We start from the raw sequence: 16969 nt of genomic DNA, 5'->3' as shown, positions 1-16969 counted from the left end.
GGGCCCACCTGAAGCCTGGCAGGGGGAGGTGGCCGGCCAGGGACCCCGTGGGTGGGACAGGCCTGCCTCTGTGGGTGTGTGGGAACGCTGGCACCTCCACACCCCTTCCCCTCTGTGTGAGCAGCACCCCACTCCCTCCCTGAGATGGGGGGCACCTGAGGGCCCGGGTTCCATGCCCGCCCTTGGCTCAGCCCGTGGCCGCAGGGAGGCCGCACCTCTGCTCGGGAACTGGGCCCTGGCCCCTCCACCTGCTACCCCGTGCTCGGGGGCTGCCCTCCTGGCTCTGCATTCAGGCCTCTCCGACACCCCGGACCCTGCCCGCCGGGGCTCCTCTTCCATCCGCTGAGCTGCCAGCTCCTGCGCCCCGCCACGGGACCTCCAGACAAGACGGGGTCGAGGTGGCGGGGATGAGGGAGAACAGGCTGGCTCCCCTTCCCTAACATCCCACCCCCACCCCCCCGCCGCCCTCCAGAGAAACTGGGATTTCTGGGACAGGGGGTGGGGGCAGAGATGGCAGATGGAGGGGGCAGCAGAGGGGAGCCAAGCAGGAAGATGGGAGCAGAGAAGGCTGCGCTTGCTCTGGGCAAGGGGCAAGCAGGCCCGGGGAGCAGGCTTGATCCAGAATGGTCCCAGAACGGCCAGGGTGGCCTCCGACCCGGGGGCGGGGGGAGGACACCACCGAGGTGGACGTGTGTGAGGACCCCGCCTGGGAGGGGACTTGTCCTCCGGCTCCAGCATCCGCCGCCGCCTGGCCCAGCAGCCACGCCGCCTCCTCGGCCGCCGCCGCCTCCGCAGGCCCTCGCCCGGGCTCGTACCTCTTGTCCCCCTGAGCGCTCTGGTTCTGCTGGGTTCCTGGGTTTTGCAGGTCAGGGATATTGGCAAAGTCATCCTGTTCCGAAAGCCCTAAGACCAGGGATAGCACCACCATCCGGCCCTCCCTGCCCGGCGGCGCGGGCAGCCCACAAGCCGGGGCGGAAGGGGGAGGCCCCGGGGGCGGGGGCGGGGGCGGAGAGAGAGACAGACAGAGACAAAGAGAGAGAAGAAAACAGCGGTTAAGAAACGGGCCCTGCAGGAGAGAAACCAAACCGCAGTCAACAGGTGCAGAGCAGTGTGGGGTGGGGAGGGGAGCTGGGTGCAGCCTGAGACCCCGCTCGCCAGGGCCAGAGCCCGGTCATCTGGAGAGAAGCAGGAGAGGGGCTGGGCAGGGACCTGCGGGGACGGTCCTTCTCGGGGATGCCCACGAGAGGGCTGGGGGCAGGGGAGTGTGGGCACTGGGACCCGGCCCATCTCCAAGGGCTAATTCATCCCCAGCTGAACAAAGGCCAGGGGTCCCAAGGCTCGGACCGCCTGGGCCGCTGGGAGAAGGGGCAGGGGCTCCGTCTTCATCTCATATCGGAGCTGTGCGGGCAGGTTTGGGCCGCCAGGTGGAGGGTTCTTAGAAAGTTTTGAAGCCCCTGATAAAGCCGTCTCTAAGTCAAGGCCAGCCAGATGTGCTTGATGCCAACAGGACCCATCAGAGAACGAAGTCCCTTCTGGCAAATAGCCCTTTGCCTTGGTGGGCTGTCTCCTGTGTTCGCCACCCTGGGGAAATGACCATGAACTCTCTGGGTCCAGTTCAGGTGCCTTCCATTGGAGACGCAGTCCAGAAGGGACCAAGGAGCAGAGGTGGAGAGAGACAAAGGGCAGGCACCTGGCCCTGGGGTCTTGCAGGTCTGAACGAATTGGAGAGGCTGAGGAGGCAGGGTCAGGGCAGACCAGGAGTCAACAGGTGGGCAGCAGCGAGGGGTCAGAGGCCAAGGTGGGACTTCTCTGGTCTGGGCCACTCTAGGAGAACCGCCCAGGGCTTTGCGGGGCTTTACTGTGTTTTCCAGGGCAGTAAAGGAAGCTTCAGTGGCCCCCGGAGTCTCAAGACCACCTGACATCATAGGCGTGTTCTGGGTGCTTCGTGGAGCTCACCTGGAGCCAGGTTTCTCAGCGGAACTAGAGTAGAAGGAGTCTCGGGTGGGGCAGGTGCGAGAGCTTGCCTCGAGAAGGGCCAAGGTCAAGGTGGCAAGACTGAGGGCATGTTCCTGAGAGGAGGGGCTCCTGCGTCAGGACCCCTACTGCTTCAGCCATCATCGAGGATGCGAGGCCGGCTAGCATCACTCCTCAGAGGCAACTCAAACAGGCGACAAACGAAAGGGGGAGCAAGGGCTCTTGGAAGCCATCAGGGTGCAGGGCCCTCCTTGGGCTTGGCGCTGGCTGTGGCGCAGTCGTGCCTGATGCTTTCTGGGGTCCAACTCCTGGACAACAACTGCCCCCTTCCTTGGGACAAGCCGTCACTGACTGGGTCCTCTGCCCACCTGTGCTCTTTCAGAGTTGGTAAAATCCCATGTGGCTGCTTGGGAGCTAGAAGAACTGGGGGGGGGTGACCCCCACAAAACAACATGTTTTTGCCTGGTTAGTGCAGTTTTCAGATGCTCCTTTTGCTCTTTTCTTAAAAACAAAACGGCTCCTCTGCATAAATACCCAATTTGTCATTCTCTCTGACGTTGCAGGGTGCAGGGGCGAGCCAGAGGGGCAAGAGGCAGAGGGCGCTGGGGGGTGCTGCTGCAGGTGCAGGGGCCGCAGCGGCAGGACGGCGGCTCTCCCCATGGGGGGGGGGCTGGGAAAGCCCCCTCACGGACTCTCCCTGGGCCTCAGAAGGCTGGGCAGGGGAGCTGATGTCGCTCAAGCGTTTGAGGGCCTAGTTCCCATGTATGAGGTCTTGGGTTTGGTCCCCAGTACCTCCTAAAAACAAACAAATGGAAGAACCAGCTCTCACTGGGGAGTGGATGTAGCTCAGTAGTTGTGCACCTAGTTCCCACAGATGAGGTCCCAGGTTTGATCCCTGGTACCCCCTAAAAAAACACCTGGCAACTAAATTATAAGGCAGGGGGGTTGGCAAACTCTGGCCCCTGGCGTTTTTGTATGGCCACAAGCTCTTTTTTTCCTATTTTTTAAGGCTCTTAAAAACAACATGTGATAGAGACCACATGTGTCCTGCAAAGCCTAAAATATTTATAATCTGGCTCTTTACAGAAAAAGTTTGCTGACCCCTGCGGGAGGGGACTCCAGGTGAGCTCTGGGAGGTGACCAGCAGGTGAGGGGTGACGAGAACTGTGGGTAGGGGAGGTGTTGACCACGTCAGGATGGGCGGAGAGGGAGGCAGTTGGAGCAGGAAAGAGTTGGTCCACAGGAGCCCTCCTGCTGCTTTCTTTTTCCCTCTGAGCGTAGAGAGGTCCGTGCCCCAGTCTGATGGCGGCTAGAACAAAAAGCGGTGGTGATGGCTCTGGAAAGAGCACGCTGCGGTGAGGAGGAGCAGAGGGATGCAGATGTCCTAGCTGCTTCTCAGTTCTGCCCAAGCTATGGCAGAACCAACTCCCTCCACTCTCCCAGCTTCCACGCCAGTGCCCAGGGGTCTGTAATCCAAACAAACCAGTGCCCAGAAGGAGGCTCGGCTGGGCATCCTGTCTCATGCAGGCATCCAGCTGTGCTCCTGAGGGTCCCAGAGGTAGAGACCCTGTGGTCGGTGCACTGTCCTCCAGACAGCCATGGGCGGCAAGTCCTGCTGAGCCCAGGCCACGGGGCACTTGCATGGGCGTGGGAAGCTGGCACGGAGGGCCTCTCCCAGGGGTTAAGCTCCAGTCTGCCCAGGAAGCTCTGGCTGGGGCCGCAGCCAGAGACGTGGGACGGGCCAAGGAGCCTGCTGGCCTTCAGAGTCCCCACATCTTGTTAATGAGCCAGCCGTGGCCTTGGTTTTGGCTTTCTTCTCCCTCCTCCTCTCCCAGGGTTAGAGTGCTAGAGTCCTGCTCCATGCAAAGGGCTCCCAGGGAAGACCTGGCGCCGGGAACATTCCCCAGAGCCTGGAAGGAAGCTCACGTTAGGCCCGAGGGGGCAGGTGATGTTGGGGTATCTGAGATAAGTGTGGACGCCGGGAGGTCCTGCTGGGGGAGGGAGCTAACGTGCAGGAGGCCGGACAAAGGCCTGGGGGCGGGGGAAGTCAAGGTTAGACGCCCTTCTCCGCTCAGCACACTCCAAAGAAGGCTCTTCAGAAATAGTATCTTCTATAGCTTCTGGGGGAGCATCCCCAGTTTGCCCTCAGGGAGCGGGTTGTAAGGGGGAGGAAGGAGCCTTGGGAAGCCAGGAAGGGAGCTGGAGGACAGACGGGCATGGAAGGTCAGAGGGACGGAGGACAGGATGGATGGCAAGGAGGAAGCGTGGGGCAGCGAGGCGAGCGGAGTCCGGTTCCAGGGAAAAAGCAAACTGCAGGGAGGAGGCGGGGCTGGGAGGACAGAGCGGAGGGCAGGAAGAGCACCGGTCTCCAACTGGGGGGGAGGCCACAGGAGGGAGGGCGCGGAGGGCAAGGCTGGCGGGCCCGGAAGGAGACAGACCTCAGGGACCTCAACAGCATCCTCGAGGGTCTCCTCTGACTTTTAGGGGAGACCTTCTCCAAGTCCTGGATGCCCCAAAGGTGGGGTGGGGTGGGCCTGCGAGCCTCAGAGGGAGTGGCTCAGACAGGACCCCTTCCACGGGGGAGGGGGGCCGCGAGAGGCTGGGGAGGGGCTGGCCGAGTCTGCTTGTGCCCCTGCTGGGGGTGTGGGGGGACAAGAGGCAGGCACGGCCAGCCCCGCCCCCTCCCCCAAGAAGGCACAGGACAAGGAGGCTGGGTCGGGGAGGTGGGGGTGTGGGGCTGGCTGGCTCAAGGGGAGGACTTACAGAAAGGATTTCATGTCCAAGCCTCGGTTTCGAATCTGCCCCACCATGTGGTCCCAGCTGCCCGGGTTGGAGCGGCTGCGGCTGCCGGCCGCCCGGTACTTGGAGCCGGCCGAGGCGCCCTGGCGAGCCTGGCCGCGGCCATAGGCCCGGGGGTTGGGGCCGGGCGCCGAGGCCGCGTGGGCCTGCAGCTGGCCCAGGCTCTGGCTGGTGGTGGGCTGGCTGGGCGGCCGGCCCCGCTGGTGCTGGCTCAGCGGCTGCTGCAGGCTCTGCTGCCGCATCAGGGTGCGGGGTCGCTGGCATTTCGGCTCTCCCGTGGAGCTGGGGATAGACTCAAGGGTAGTGGCCGTGGACAGGGTGGAGTCCTCGAAACTTGGGGCGGGTGGAGGAGAGGAGAGAAAGGAGAAGCAGGTGAAGGGCTCACAGTGGAGGAGAAAGCAGCCGAGGGCCAGGGCTACGAGGCCCCAGTGCAGGGCACGCTCTGCCGGACCTCGCCGGGCCTCCATCGCGGTGGTCGCAGCTGCCTCCGTTGCTGCGGCCTTGCCGAGCAGGCCGTGCCGCCCGCACACCCACCCCGAGGCCCCCCCAGGCCGGCCCCGCCCGTGCCCCCCTCCGGCCCTGGCTAGTCCCCGGATGCCTCCTGCCTGGGCCCACCTCCTTCCCGTTGAAGGGCCCGGCGGTGGCTGCGTGGTGAAGGCAGGTCCCCGGGGCCCACGGCCGCCTGTCCTGTCGGAATGGGAGGGGACGAGGGAGCCTGCGGCTGTCCCCTCCCGTTGTCTCTCTGGGGGCCACCGGCCAAATACGATTGCCCTTTGGAGACATTAGGAAATCCAGGCCAGTGCAGGGATGGCCTAGTAATGCTTGGTGAGTCCCAGAGAGCTGGCAGGTCTTACGTTTTGTCCACGAAGGGGAGGAGGGGGTCCCAGGCTCACAGACTTCCACCCGGGGGCCAGGCCAGCCGTGGGATGCAGGCTCAGGGATGGACCTCTGCCCCCCAACTAGGATTCTTTGCCTTCGAGGCCCCAACATCCACTCTTGGTACCAGGGAGGATTTCCACAGAGGAGGGGATGGTTTCTCTCTTCCCAGCGATGGACTCAGCAAAGGAAGCCAATGAGGCGGGGGCCCGGGAAGCACCCCTCGGCCCTTTCACCATGGCTCTGATGGAAAGCAGGGGGGCTGCCCTGTCCTTTATGCATTTGCAAGGGGACGCCCATCTCATGGGCCCACCAGCAGTTCTGAAAAACGCTGGGAAGTGGGGCAAACACAGACAGGAAGTAAGACAGGCCGATGAGAGGCAGCATGGAGCTCAAATACCACCTCTGCCCCGGACTAATGGTGGGACTGCAGAATAGTTATTCCACCTCGGTAGAAGCAGGGGAAATGGTTCCTGAGCTGCTCCGCCCTGGGCTTGCCCTAGGCCCTGATGAGCTCAGGACCGTGGGAGGGCTTAGCGGTTAAAGCTCCCCACACCAGGGGTGGGTGCATAAGTCTCAGGAGCTGGAGGCACCAGGAGTCAGGGGTCCCTGGTCTCAACCCGCGGAAACCTGCCCGTGTCGTCCCTTGGCCTGAGATTTCACCGAATCCCCCAGGCAGGGCCAGAGCCCGGGCCGGGCAGCTTCGGGTGAGTCATTTCTCTTCTCTGGGCCCCAGAGGCTCCAACCTCTCCTCCTCCTTCTGTCCCCTCCCTCTGTCTCCCCAACCTCTGTCTAGGGCAGGGGTTGGCAAACTTTGGCCTGTGGGCCCAATCGGACCCGCTGCCAGTTTTGGTAAATAAAGTTTCACAGTACACAGCCACCGCCGTTGGTTCACGTACTGTCCGTGGCTGCTTCCGTGCTACAGTGCAGGGCTGAGTAGGCTGTGAATGAGGCTTACGGCCTGCAAAACCAACATAGTTACTTTCTGGCCCTTTAAGGAAAAAGTTTGCCGACTGCTGCACTAGGGTCACAGAGCAGCTAAGCAGCTGGCTTGGTCTAAGGGAGGAAGCCTGGGCCCTGGGGAGCCACTTTCACCACTGCAACCAGACCTCGGCTTTAGTCACCCCGAGCCTACCCTGGGAACCAAAAGACAACAGTTAGGCTACCCTTGTGGGCCGAGAGAAAGAGAGAGAGAGTGAGAGCAAAAGAGGCAGAGAAAGTCAGAGAACAGCAAAGAGAGAGAGAAAGAGAGAGAGGAAAGCAAAACATGGCTTTAGCTGGGGTCTTGGAGGGGACACAGCCCTGCCTGGCTTGGACCTGGAGTCAGGGCTACCACTGGGGCAGGCCCAGACCTGGCCAGCCACATAGACCCCCCGGGGGCAGTCCGGGGGTGGAGGGAGGCGCTTGGCCGCTGCCACCTCCTCCTCCTTGCTGACCTCATTTTGGTTTCCTATCACATCCAAAATTAGTCCAATTTACAACCTCTCAGTCACAGGAAACTAAAATTGGTTCCTCCAGGCCTGGAGCCAGCAGATGGCACAGAGGTCGTGGCCAGCTTGGAGTCTGTGGCCAAAGCAGCCTGGGGAAGGCGGGGCATTGGGGGGTCTGGCTCTCGGAAGGGGTTTGGGGGTTCCCTCTGGGACCCTCCCTTGGCCGGATGTCAGGGAAGAAATTGGCTTGTGCTCCCTTAGGCCTATAAGCAAGGGTGGCCCCAGCACTGTGGCTCTCAGTGGTCGCAGTGGTGGGAATCACAGTCTTCCGAGGAGACTGGAGGGCGCTGCATCAAGGCAACAGGGCGGCCCGACAGCTAGGAAGGTGGTGGAGGCTGATGGCCCTCTGAGCAGGGGGCTGCTCCACTAGCTGGGTGGGAGGCCAAAACAGAACCTCCATCCCAATGGGTGAGGCTGGTCAGGGCTCAAAGAACCGAGGGCCTGAGGAGGCTCAGCCACGGGGAATCAGAAGGGTCTAAAAAAAAAGCCAAGAAGATAATAAGGCTGCCTGACTCGGGGGACCCACCATCTGCTGAGAACAGGGCCCAATCCTATGTCCATTGCCTGAGACTGGGATTGACTGTCTGCTTGGCAACCTCAGAGAGCTAATGGGAACAGCTCTTGCCCCTGAGGTCCAGACCACCCTGTGATATCTGAAAAGAGAAGCTAGCAGGGGCCAGGCATCCCAACCTCCAAGATCACACAATCCCGACAGCTGACAGTGGGACAGCTCATTGACCAAGACTGGGATAGCCAATGGGAATGGCTGGGATGAGAATGACCCAATGGGGACCACCCCGTGGCTGCTCATGGGAGGGGCTCAGCAACAGATGGGTGTTATGGTACAAGCAGGACTGGGACAAGCCAATGGAATCACCTGATGGTCACAAATGGCAAGGCTCAGCCTTGGCAGGTCTAGAGCCACCTGCTGGCCTGAAGAGGGATAAGCGGCACAGAACACAGGCAGCTCCCAAGGACGGGATGGTGCAATGGCTCGAAGGTGGCCTGGCGCTGAGATGGGGCGGGCAGTCGAGGAGAATGGGATGACCCAAGGACTGAAATGAAGCTGCCCTGTGGGCAGAGAATGGCGTGACCTGGTCACGGGCAAAGAAAGAGCCTGATGGGGGCGGCAGCCGGAGGCTGAAGTGAAGATGGCTAAGTTGGCTATGCCTGATGGCAAGGATGATGGCAGTGGCTCGTGGAGGGATGGAATGAGCCAGGCGCCGAGGGCAGCACCTTTGGGGGCAGCAGCAGGCATGCCGGGGTCCTGCTGGGCACCCTGGCGGGGCAGGCCTGAGTTCGGGGCTCCGGCGGCCACGGCGCCAGCACTCACTTGGACAAGTTGAGCTTCCCTGCGGCCAGGTGGCTCTGCACCATCCGCCAGCGGCCTCTCCCCGCCTGGCCACCGCTGCCCGGCTCGCTGGGGGCAGCCCCGCCGCTTCTCAAGGCGTCCTCTCCGGGTGGCGGCGCTGGCGCCGGCTTCTCCCCCAGCCGGCCTTCCCGCTCCACCGCCAGCCCCGCCGCGGCGGCCACTTTGGCGCCCGACAGGAGGGTGCCACTGGAGGCGGGCCGGGCCAGAGGGGCGCCGGGGGTGGCGGTGGGGGAGAGAGGACAGGCCACACGTGGGGGTGGGGGGTGGAAGAGGAGAACAACGACAGATAAAAGGAAGGAAGAGACAGCGAGAGAGGAAGAGGAGAGAGACAGACGGACAAGAGACAGACAGAGAGAGAGAGAGAGACATCAGCACTGCAGATGGGTTAATGGCCGGAGCCTGCAAAGAGGAGAGAGGGGGGCTGGGCGGGCTGGGGGGTCGGAGAAAAACGCACCACGACAACGGAGGGGGGCCCCTCCCCACCGCCTGGGGCAGGGGCGGCGGGGGTGGGGGAGGGCAGCCACCTCCGACTCTATCCCACAGGACAACGAAGGGTTAACGACGGAGGAAGAGCGGGCTGTCCAGGCCAGGAGGCCCCAAGGCAGGGAGAAAGAGAAAGCCGTGTTAGTCAGAGTTTATCACCACCACCACCACCATCACCGCCGCCACCGCCGCGAACCACCAACCACCGACCACGGAGCAGCCACGGCAGCAGCGCACAGCGGGAAGGAAAGAGCGAGCCACACCGAGGGGAGGGGCCGAAACGGGCAACCCCATCCTGACTGCACGGAGGGGGCGGGGACCGGCGGGAGGGGGTGCTGGGTGTGGCTGCTGGGGAGCTCTCCTGCGTGGCTGGCCCTGGGGGAGGAGATGGGATGGGGGGGCAGGCGGGGTGGGGGGCAGGAGGGGTTGCTCGTCTCCATGGTCAGCCTGCCCATGGGGGGGACGGGGGCAGGGGGGAAGTGGGGGGGGAGGAGGGGGGAGAGGGAGGGGGGCCGGGCGGAGGGGAGGAGGGCGAGCGCGGGTACTGGTACACATGATCAAGCCAGGTAAAGTCACTCACTTGAGGGACAGTCGTGGGTCGCCATAAGGGGCGTAGGGTGAAATGTTTAGAATAAACTCCTTGGGAGGGTAGGAGCTCCATTTCTGCTGCACTGTGCTCTCATTGTTATTCCAAAAGTCTCTGTCTAGATCACTGGAGGGGCAGAGAGAGAGGGGAGAAAACAGGGAGTACAAGAAGAGACCAGAACTGGAAGTCCTGCAGGGGCTGAGGGGATGTGGGGCCCCGGGGACGGGGGCATCTGGAGGGCTGGGCGAGCGAGGGGTCTGCTCCTGTGGAAGGAAGAGAGGCAGGGGGTGCAGCCGGGCACACGCGCACACACACACACATACACGCACACGCCCGAGGGCTGCAGAGAAACTGCACTGAAAGGAGGCCAGCTGCAGGTGGGCAGCCGGGAGCCTCGCACCTCCGAAGCTGGTGGGAGAGAGAGAGATGGTGATCGGTGGGGGCTGGGGGGGAGGCAGAGGGGGGGAGGGGGCTGGGGTGGGGGAAGGGGGGAGAGGGTGCTGGTTTCTGGCCAGAAAGAGCTGCTGCTAAGCCCTACCCTTCCTGGGCTCAGTTTCCCCGCCTGTCAAGCGAGAAGGCTGGCTGTACCAGCTAGGCCATTGGCACTCCCAGTGGTGGGTAGGAGGTCCTAGCTCTAGAAGAGCTGAGCTTCTCCCCTGTTCTGTCTCCTCTCCACAGAGTCCCTCCCGAGTAAGGCCCGCTCCCCCCATCTTTCGTCTCCTCCCAGCGGCCTGAGGTACTTGCTGACCTTCTCTGCCCCTCGCTCCTTCTTGGCTTTTCATGAGATTGGGGCATCTCAGCTGAGCTCATTCCAAATGTGGTGGTGGGATCAGTCCCAGGCCTGAGCTGAAGGCCTCAGGCTCACCAGGGGCCCCCAGTTCTTTGCTCAGGTGCCTGGGCAGGGGCCCCGCCCTTCTCTGGGTGGGGATGATGGGGGCTCACTCAGCCTGGGCCCCTGGACAGACCCTCAGCAGGCTGGAAGCCCCTTACTGGGGAGGCCCCAGGAGAAAGCCCTCAAAGACCTTTGAGTGTCCTTTGACACCCCTGTCGCGCGCAGCATGTATGCACACAGGGGTATGGCTGGATCTTCTCCGTGTTAGCTGGAAGTGAGAGAGAGGTTGGAAGGGCTCCCTCCCAGACCTCCAATATTAGGGCCATCCATCCCTAGTCTTAGAGAAAAAGATCAATCCACAGTCGTCACTGCCGAGTTGGTTTCCCACCCTGTGTTCTGAGGAGCTCCAGTGTCCATGGCCAGTACTGGAAAAAGAGGACCTTTAAGTAAATAAGTTTGGGAAGCACTGCTTCCTTTACTGAAGGACTTCTCAGCACCTTTAATGTGTCAGTGACTATCCTGTATCTCCAAAGAAGAGTAGTCTGTGGTGTTTCCCAGTTTAGTTGGCCGTGGAATCTTTGATTCCTGGAACACCTATTAGTCATTTAAGGGCAGGAGCGCTCTGAGGAACACTGTTTGGGAAGCCCTGTTAGAGAGCACAGTTTCCTAGAATCCTTGATGAGATGGTCCCTTTTGAGGAGGTCCCAAGTCCACAGGGTGACTGTGCAGTGGGTAGGCCCTGATCCCTACCCTCAGCTGGCACGGAACCTTCCTGTTCTTCCCTGGCAAGAGGCAAAGACCCAGGAACCGGGGCCAAGGGTCTGACTTGGAGGGGGCAGGCCAGGACTGGGGATGGTGGGGTGCAGGAACATAGAGAGGGGGGCGGGGTGGTCCACCCGTGTCCTCGCTTTGTCTTAGAGAGCCCTGGGGGCACTGGTCCCGGCCTGACAGCGCCCAATGCCCGCCCTCCTTGCTGGGCCTCCTGCCTCCTCGTTCTGGCCCTGCCACAAAGCACCCCATCCGGGAAGGTTACGGCCACCTGGAGAGACAAGCCCCTGCCCTGGCCTGAGGCTGCAAACCCTGTCAAGGGCCTGGCCTGGAGATGGGACGGGGGCAGGGCTGGTCACGCGCTGCCCCCCACGGGACCCCTGCCTTCAGAAAGCCTGGGGCCCGTGCTCTGTAACAGCGCGGTAGACCCGCCGGCTCTCAGCTTTGAAGGCGGGAGAGCTGGCAACCCAGGCCAGCTTCAAAGGCTCCCCATGGCCTTCCTCCAAGCCTCCCACCCACCCCAACCTCCACCCGGTCCGCCCCTCCACTTACCCGGCCCCGCAGGCACCGCCCCCCCCAGCTGCTGTGGAGACCCAGCCACAACAGGTTCTCAGCAAGAGATGAAAAGAGGTGCGGGCAGGGAGGGCCCTCAGGAGCAGGGGGAGAGGAAGAAGAAAAGGTGGGAAGAAAGGAAGGGGCAGGACCGGGGAGAGAGGAACCAGAAGGGCAGGGGGCATCGGGCGGTGGGGAGGGCCGAAGAGGAGGGGTGGGGGCAGGCGGCTGGAGCCTGGAGTTGAGGAAGAAAGGATGGAGCGGGGTGGGGGGGCCTGGTGTCCAGGGCAGCCCCTTGGCTGACAGCTAAGCCGGGGCATCTTGGCAGGGAAGGGGCTGGGGCCACCCCCAGCAGGCAGACTCCTCCATTGCCATAGCCCGGCCAGAGGCTTCTCCTGGTGCCCCCAGTGCCCTTCAGCAAGTCCCTGGGCCGGCGTCTGTGGTGGGAGGCAGAGCAGCCTGCCCGAAGAGGGCGCTCAGGGCAAAAGGGGGCAACCTGGGCAAGCCAGAGGCAGCCAGACAGGAGGCAGGGCCTGGGGGTGACAGGTGGGGGGGGGTGGAGGGAAACACACAGCCTCCCCACCTGGGCCTTTCCCCGGAGTGGCTCAGCACCAGGGGACTGGCAGGGTCCCCAGGGCTTCTGTCTGTGAGGAAGATGTGGATGGAGTCTGAGAAGACAGCCCGGGCTCACCAGGAGTGGGGGGTCCCCAGCACAGGGCCAGGGGCTGGTGGGGGAGTGTGGCAGCCATGAGGATGCAGGTAGGGGCGTAAACGTGCAGCGCCGGGCCTGGACGGACCAGCACCCGGCTGGAGGGGTAGGCAGACCCCGCTGGTGGCGAGAGCAGCTGGAGAAATGGGCTGGGGGCTCGGGACACTGCAGGGACCTGGAGGGCCGGGAAGGAAAGGGGGTGCCCAGGGCCACCTTGGGGCATTGGGGGTGTGTGGGGTGGGGGGTGGGGGTAGACAGTGTGGGTGCCAAGTCTGTGGGTGGGAAGGGGCTCCCCGCCCCTCGGCGGCCTGTGTGCTCCCACCCCACCCCCCACGGCCTGGCACCTACTTGATCGCCTTCTTCTCGCTGCGCCCGCGCCCCGAGTCTGGCGTGCCCACTGTCTCCAGGGAGTTCTTGTAGCGTTTGCCCTATGGAGACAGTTCCAGGTCACTCCTGGGGGACAGGGCTGCACCCTCCCCACCTCCCCAGAAGGGGGGCCTCCAGGGGAAAGAGCTCTGGGCAACAGGGCCCGGGGCCAATGTGTGGGGTGGCACCATCGTGGGGTGCCAGCTTCTTGGCCCCATCAGACTCTAGCACCCGCCTCCCCCAACCTGCACCTCATCCCTGCACCCCCTTTCCCCAGAGCGGGCCCCTCCTGTCCACCTGTCTCCAGGGGTCCTGGCCCAGCTCCCAGAAACACAGCTCCCTCTGCCACGGACAGACGGCTCTCAGGCGCCTGGCCACGTCACACTGGCCACGTCACTGCTCCCAGCTGGTGGGGGTGACCTCCTGCACAGCAAGGCTGGCAGCGGCCAGCGGCATGAGTGGCAGGGGCCGGAGAGGGCTCTGGGTCCAGGCCAGCCCAGGGCTGTGTGCATCGCAGGGGGCTCTCTGGGGTCCTGTGCCCAGGGGTCTGGGCACTCTTCTTTTGGGGAGGCGGCATGAGGAAGAGAGGCTGCCCCTAATGTCAGGGGTGGTCTGGGGCCCTGGGCAAGCCCCCAGAGTTTCCTGCACCAGCATGAGAAGGGCAGGGCAGGGGGGTAAGCACACCGGGAGCTCCGCGGCTGCAGTGGCGCCTGCTGCCGGGAAGGTGAGCACCATTCACCTTCTGGGTTTGGGTTACTAAATTTAGCTCATGCGGAGCCTGGCGCCATTAACATTCCTTGCTGCCACCAAGCATCCTCACCGCATCGACGGGCCACGGGCCTGGGCCGAGCCCAGTGCTGATGCCAGCAGTGGGGAGGGGCCAGGGCTGTGCGGGGCTGGCTACCCCCGACAGCCCCTTCTCTCCTGGGCACTGGCCTGCCCCTGCCCAGCTGAGCGGGGACGGACACACACACACACACACGCACGTGCTTCCCCAAAAGCCAGTCGCGTGCACCAAAACATCGCAGCCACAACAGTCAATTATTCCATCCTCCCTGAAGCAAAATAAAAGCCGCCACAGCCACTGTCCCTGACTCTCCTGCCAGCTGCAGTCCCTTCCTGGGGCACGGGAGCCGCCTGTCTAGGGAGATGGCAGTGGAGCTCCGGGGAAGGGTGTGTGGGAGTCGAGGAAGGACCCTGAGCCCTCCTCTGGTGCCCCCAGGTCCCAGGGCATGTGGGTCCTGGCCCCAGCCCTGCCACGCTCTCCCCACGCCACCCTGGCTGGCCCCTTGGGCTGCCTCCCTTCCTCCTTACTAAAATGGTGTGCAGTCATCTCACGACCCGGAGCGCCCTGTCCTTAGTAGTATTTCTTTGTTTATTTACTTATTTCAGCACCCAGTCTCTGGAACCGGGAACCCACAAAGACACGATCTAGTGCCTAGTGTGGCCCTGGTACAAGGCAATTCTCCAGAATCACCAAGTGTTGCCCCATTCACCCTAGGGTCCGAGCCAGAACTTTAAGAGTTAAACTACAGGGACGCTGGGTTCACCAGGACTGCCCTCGCTCAGCTCTACCTTCTCTCATTACCCAGAAGTCCAACTGGGAAGATCAGGGGCTGGAGCTGCCCCAGGGAGGCCACTGGCCGGGTGGCAGCCCAGGCGGTGTTCTCTAGAACCTTAAGCCCTGCTGGGGGCACCCCTCAACCCCTCACCCCTTCTCCTTCTTGGCAGGAGAACTTGCCCCGGTCAGTATCATCTTCCAGGGTTGGTCAGCTGCCCCTTCCCAAGGCCAGGCAAGGGCTGGCTTTAGTCACCCCAGCTCACCCAGGGCCTTCGGGGGGCTCTGCCTGCGGGCCTCTCCCACCGCTCCAGGATGCCTCCCTTCCAGCTGCAACCCCCTGCCTCAGGAAGTAGGGTACCGGGAGGACAGGAGCCAGGGTAGGGCTTGATTTGCGGGTGGGCGCGATGGCCAGAAACCCAGGCTGGGTCAGGTGGCTCCAAGGGAGCCCAGTTCCTCCTGGCTGCCTATCAGGGAGGGGGCTGGCAGGCGGATCTGGAAAAAGCCAGCTGGAGATTAAGGAAGTTATTAATGTTTGGAAATGGGATCTGGACTGTCAGGGCATCACGTCACTGCTGCTGAGGGGACAGGCAGGCAAGGAGAGCCCCTTCCATGGAGCAAGGAGACCGCCTGGACAAAAAGCTCCTGGCTCCTGCGGCCCATGTGGGGTGGTGGTGGCAGAGTTTGGGGAGGGAGGGGACAGGCAAAGTAATAATCCATCAGCAGCCCAGGGAGCAAGGCAAGAGAGACAGACGGTTCTGGGCCTCTGGGGGAGGTCCCTGGTGGGGACTGGGCAGGGAGGAGCTGGCACCAGGGCAGGGGCTGGCTCTGCATCTCTCCCTGCATCACCTCCTGCATTGACAGCACCCCTGTTGTCATCGTTGAGCTCCTGTCCCCTGGCCCTGCCCGTGACCGAGACCGCAGGCGAGTGGGAGAGGGGCTGGGGCCCAGGCTGCTTCCCGCCTCTCTTCCCCGCAGGCCTGTGGTCCTGGAAGGCGCCTCTCAACACGTACACACGCACGCTGCAGCACATACAGGGAAGGCCAGGGCAGACCTCAGCACCGGCTCACGTGGGAGTTGATGAAATGATCCACACCCCCACCGTTCAGGGGTGAACACACACACACACACACACACTGCACCAGCACCCTTAAAGACAACTCGTGCAACACCAAGATCCCCCCACCTGCACCCACAAGGTCACCTGCAGTGCCTGCTCAATACAACCTTCTTCCCTTGCCCTCGAATACAGACAGACAGACAGTCTAGACGGACCCTCCAACAAGACGCAGAGGGCTGCAGTGTGCTCTCTGCCACTCCTGCAGCCTCCCGGGACACTCACACACAGGCACGTGGCCCAGGCCCCTCCACCACCTCCCCTGAATTTCCAAGACAGCTGCAGACACTGGGGAGCCCGGAGCGGTGCAAGGCGGCCAGCCCGGCTGCACACACCTGCAGGCAGGCGCCGGCCCAGGCGGCGCGCGCACACACACACACGCTCACCTACACTCACACGTTGCAGGAGCTGGCCAGCACGGCGCCTCCCCAGCGGTGGGAGCTGCCTGCGGCACAACGTCCCAGAGTGGAGAGTCAGAGTTTGGTCCTCCCCCAGCACCCCTCACAACCCCCAGTACCCTCTGGCTGAGGCACCTGCTCCTTCCCTTCCCCGCTGGAGTGGGGCACAGAGCCTGCGCCCACGGCCCTCCCGCCTTGGCCTCAGGGCCCCATTTGGCAGGGCCCCCACTCCCACCGCTCCTATCCAGGGGGACGGAGAGGGTCTGCCAGGGACCCTTCGGCATCCAACCTGGGTAAGGGGTGAGGCCTGCGCCCCGGGAAGGGTCTCACACCTTCGACGCCTCTGGGCCCACCCCCGGGGGCGCCCCTGCCTCCCCCAAAGTCCCCACCTCGCTTCAGGGCTGGGGCACGCAGGACGTGGGAGCAGAGGGGCGGGAGCGGGGCGCCACGGGCTGGCGGCCGGGCCCCGCGCCTCTCGCGCCTCGGGTGATTAATGCCCCTCGGGACGGCCCGTTACTTATTGATGGCCTCGTCCTGCTCGTTACTTCCTCGGTCCTCGTTAAAAAGGAAAAGAAGCCGTTTGTGCTTGTACAAACCCGGGGAAGCAGGATGGATGTGCGCGCGGGGCGGGGCGGCCGGCGCCTCCTCATTGGCCAGGAGCCCGGGCTGGGCGCTGCGGGGCGGAGGGGGCGGCGCGGGCCGGGGGTGTGCCGGGGCGGGGCTCAATGCTCGGTCTGCGCGTGTGTGCCTGCGGTTCCTCAAGCGGGAGGTGGAGCTGCATGTGCGTGGGTGTGCGTGGCCGCGAGTGCGACTGCCCACCAATGTCTGTCCTTAGGTTCTGGGTGTCCAGGTGGGTCATCCACGAGGCTGGGGAGGTTGGGGGTGGGGGGCAGGGCCGGGCGCCCCCAGGAGCCTCACCAGTTTGCGCTGACACCAGTGGCAGAGGCCGCAGAGGACGACAGTGACGCTAAGGCTGACGGTGATGATGGCAGAGACCAGCAGGACGTCGCGGGTGGGCGCCCCTGGGGAGGACACACACAGGTCAGACCCTCACTGGCCGGGGCCAGCCACCCTCCCTCAGCCCAGAGC

General features: G+C 63.5%; 1 protein-coding gene across 1 annotated transcript in view; it reads right to left on the bottom strand.

The window, feature by feature from the left end:
* SYT7 (synaptotagmin 7) overlaps positions 1-16969 on the bottom strand; it is a 59550-nt gene that overhangs the window by 18068 nt on the left and 24513 nt on the right. The window contains exons 3-8 of the mRNA XM_058306187.1: positions 16799-16902; positions 12790-12869; positions 9575-9706; positions 8473-8697; positions 4738-5106; positions 816-938 (exon numbers count right to left, since the gene is read on the bottom strand). Of these exons, the coding sequence (XP_058162170.1) occupies positions 816-938; positions 4738-5106; positions 8473-8697; positions 9575-9706; positions 12790-12869; positions 16799-16902 (1033 nt within the window). The remainder of the gene's footprint in view (positions 1-815; positions 939-4737; positions 5107-8472; positions 8698-9574; positions 9707-12789; positions 12870-16798; positions 16903-16969) is intronic.

Source organism: Dasypus novemcinctus, chromosome 10 (genome assembly GCF_030445035.2).
Source record: "Dasypus novemcinctus isolate mDasNov1 chromosome 10, mDasNov1.1.hap2, whole genome shotgun sequence".
Taxonomy (NCBI): domain Eukaryota; kingdom Metazoa; phylum Chordata; class Mammalia; order Cingulata; family Dasypodidae; genus Dasypus; species Dasypus novemcinctus.
The sequence above is the reverse complement of the archived record's forward strand: the minus strand, read 5'-3'. Positions and strand labels throughout refer to the sequence as shown.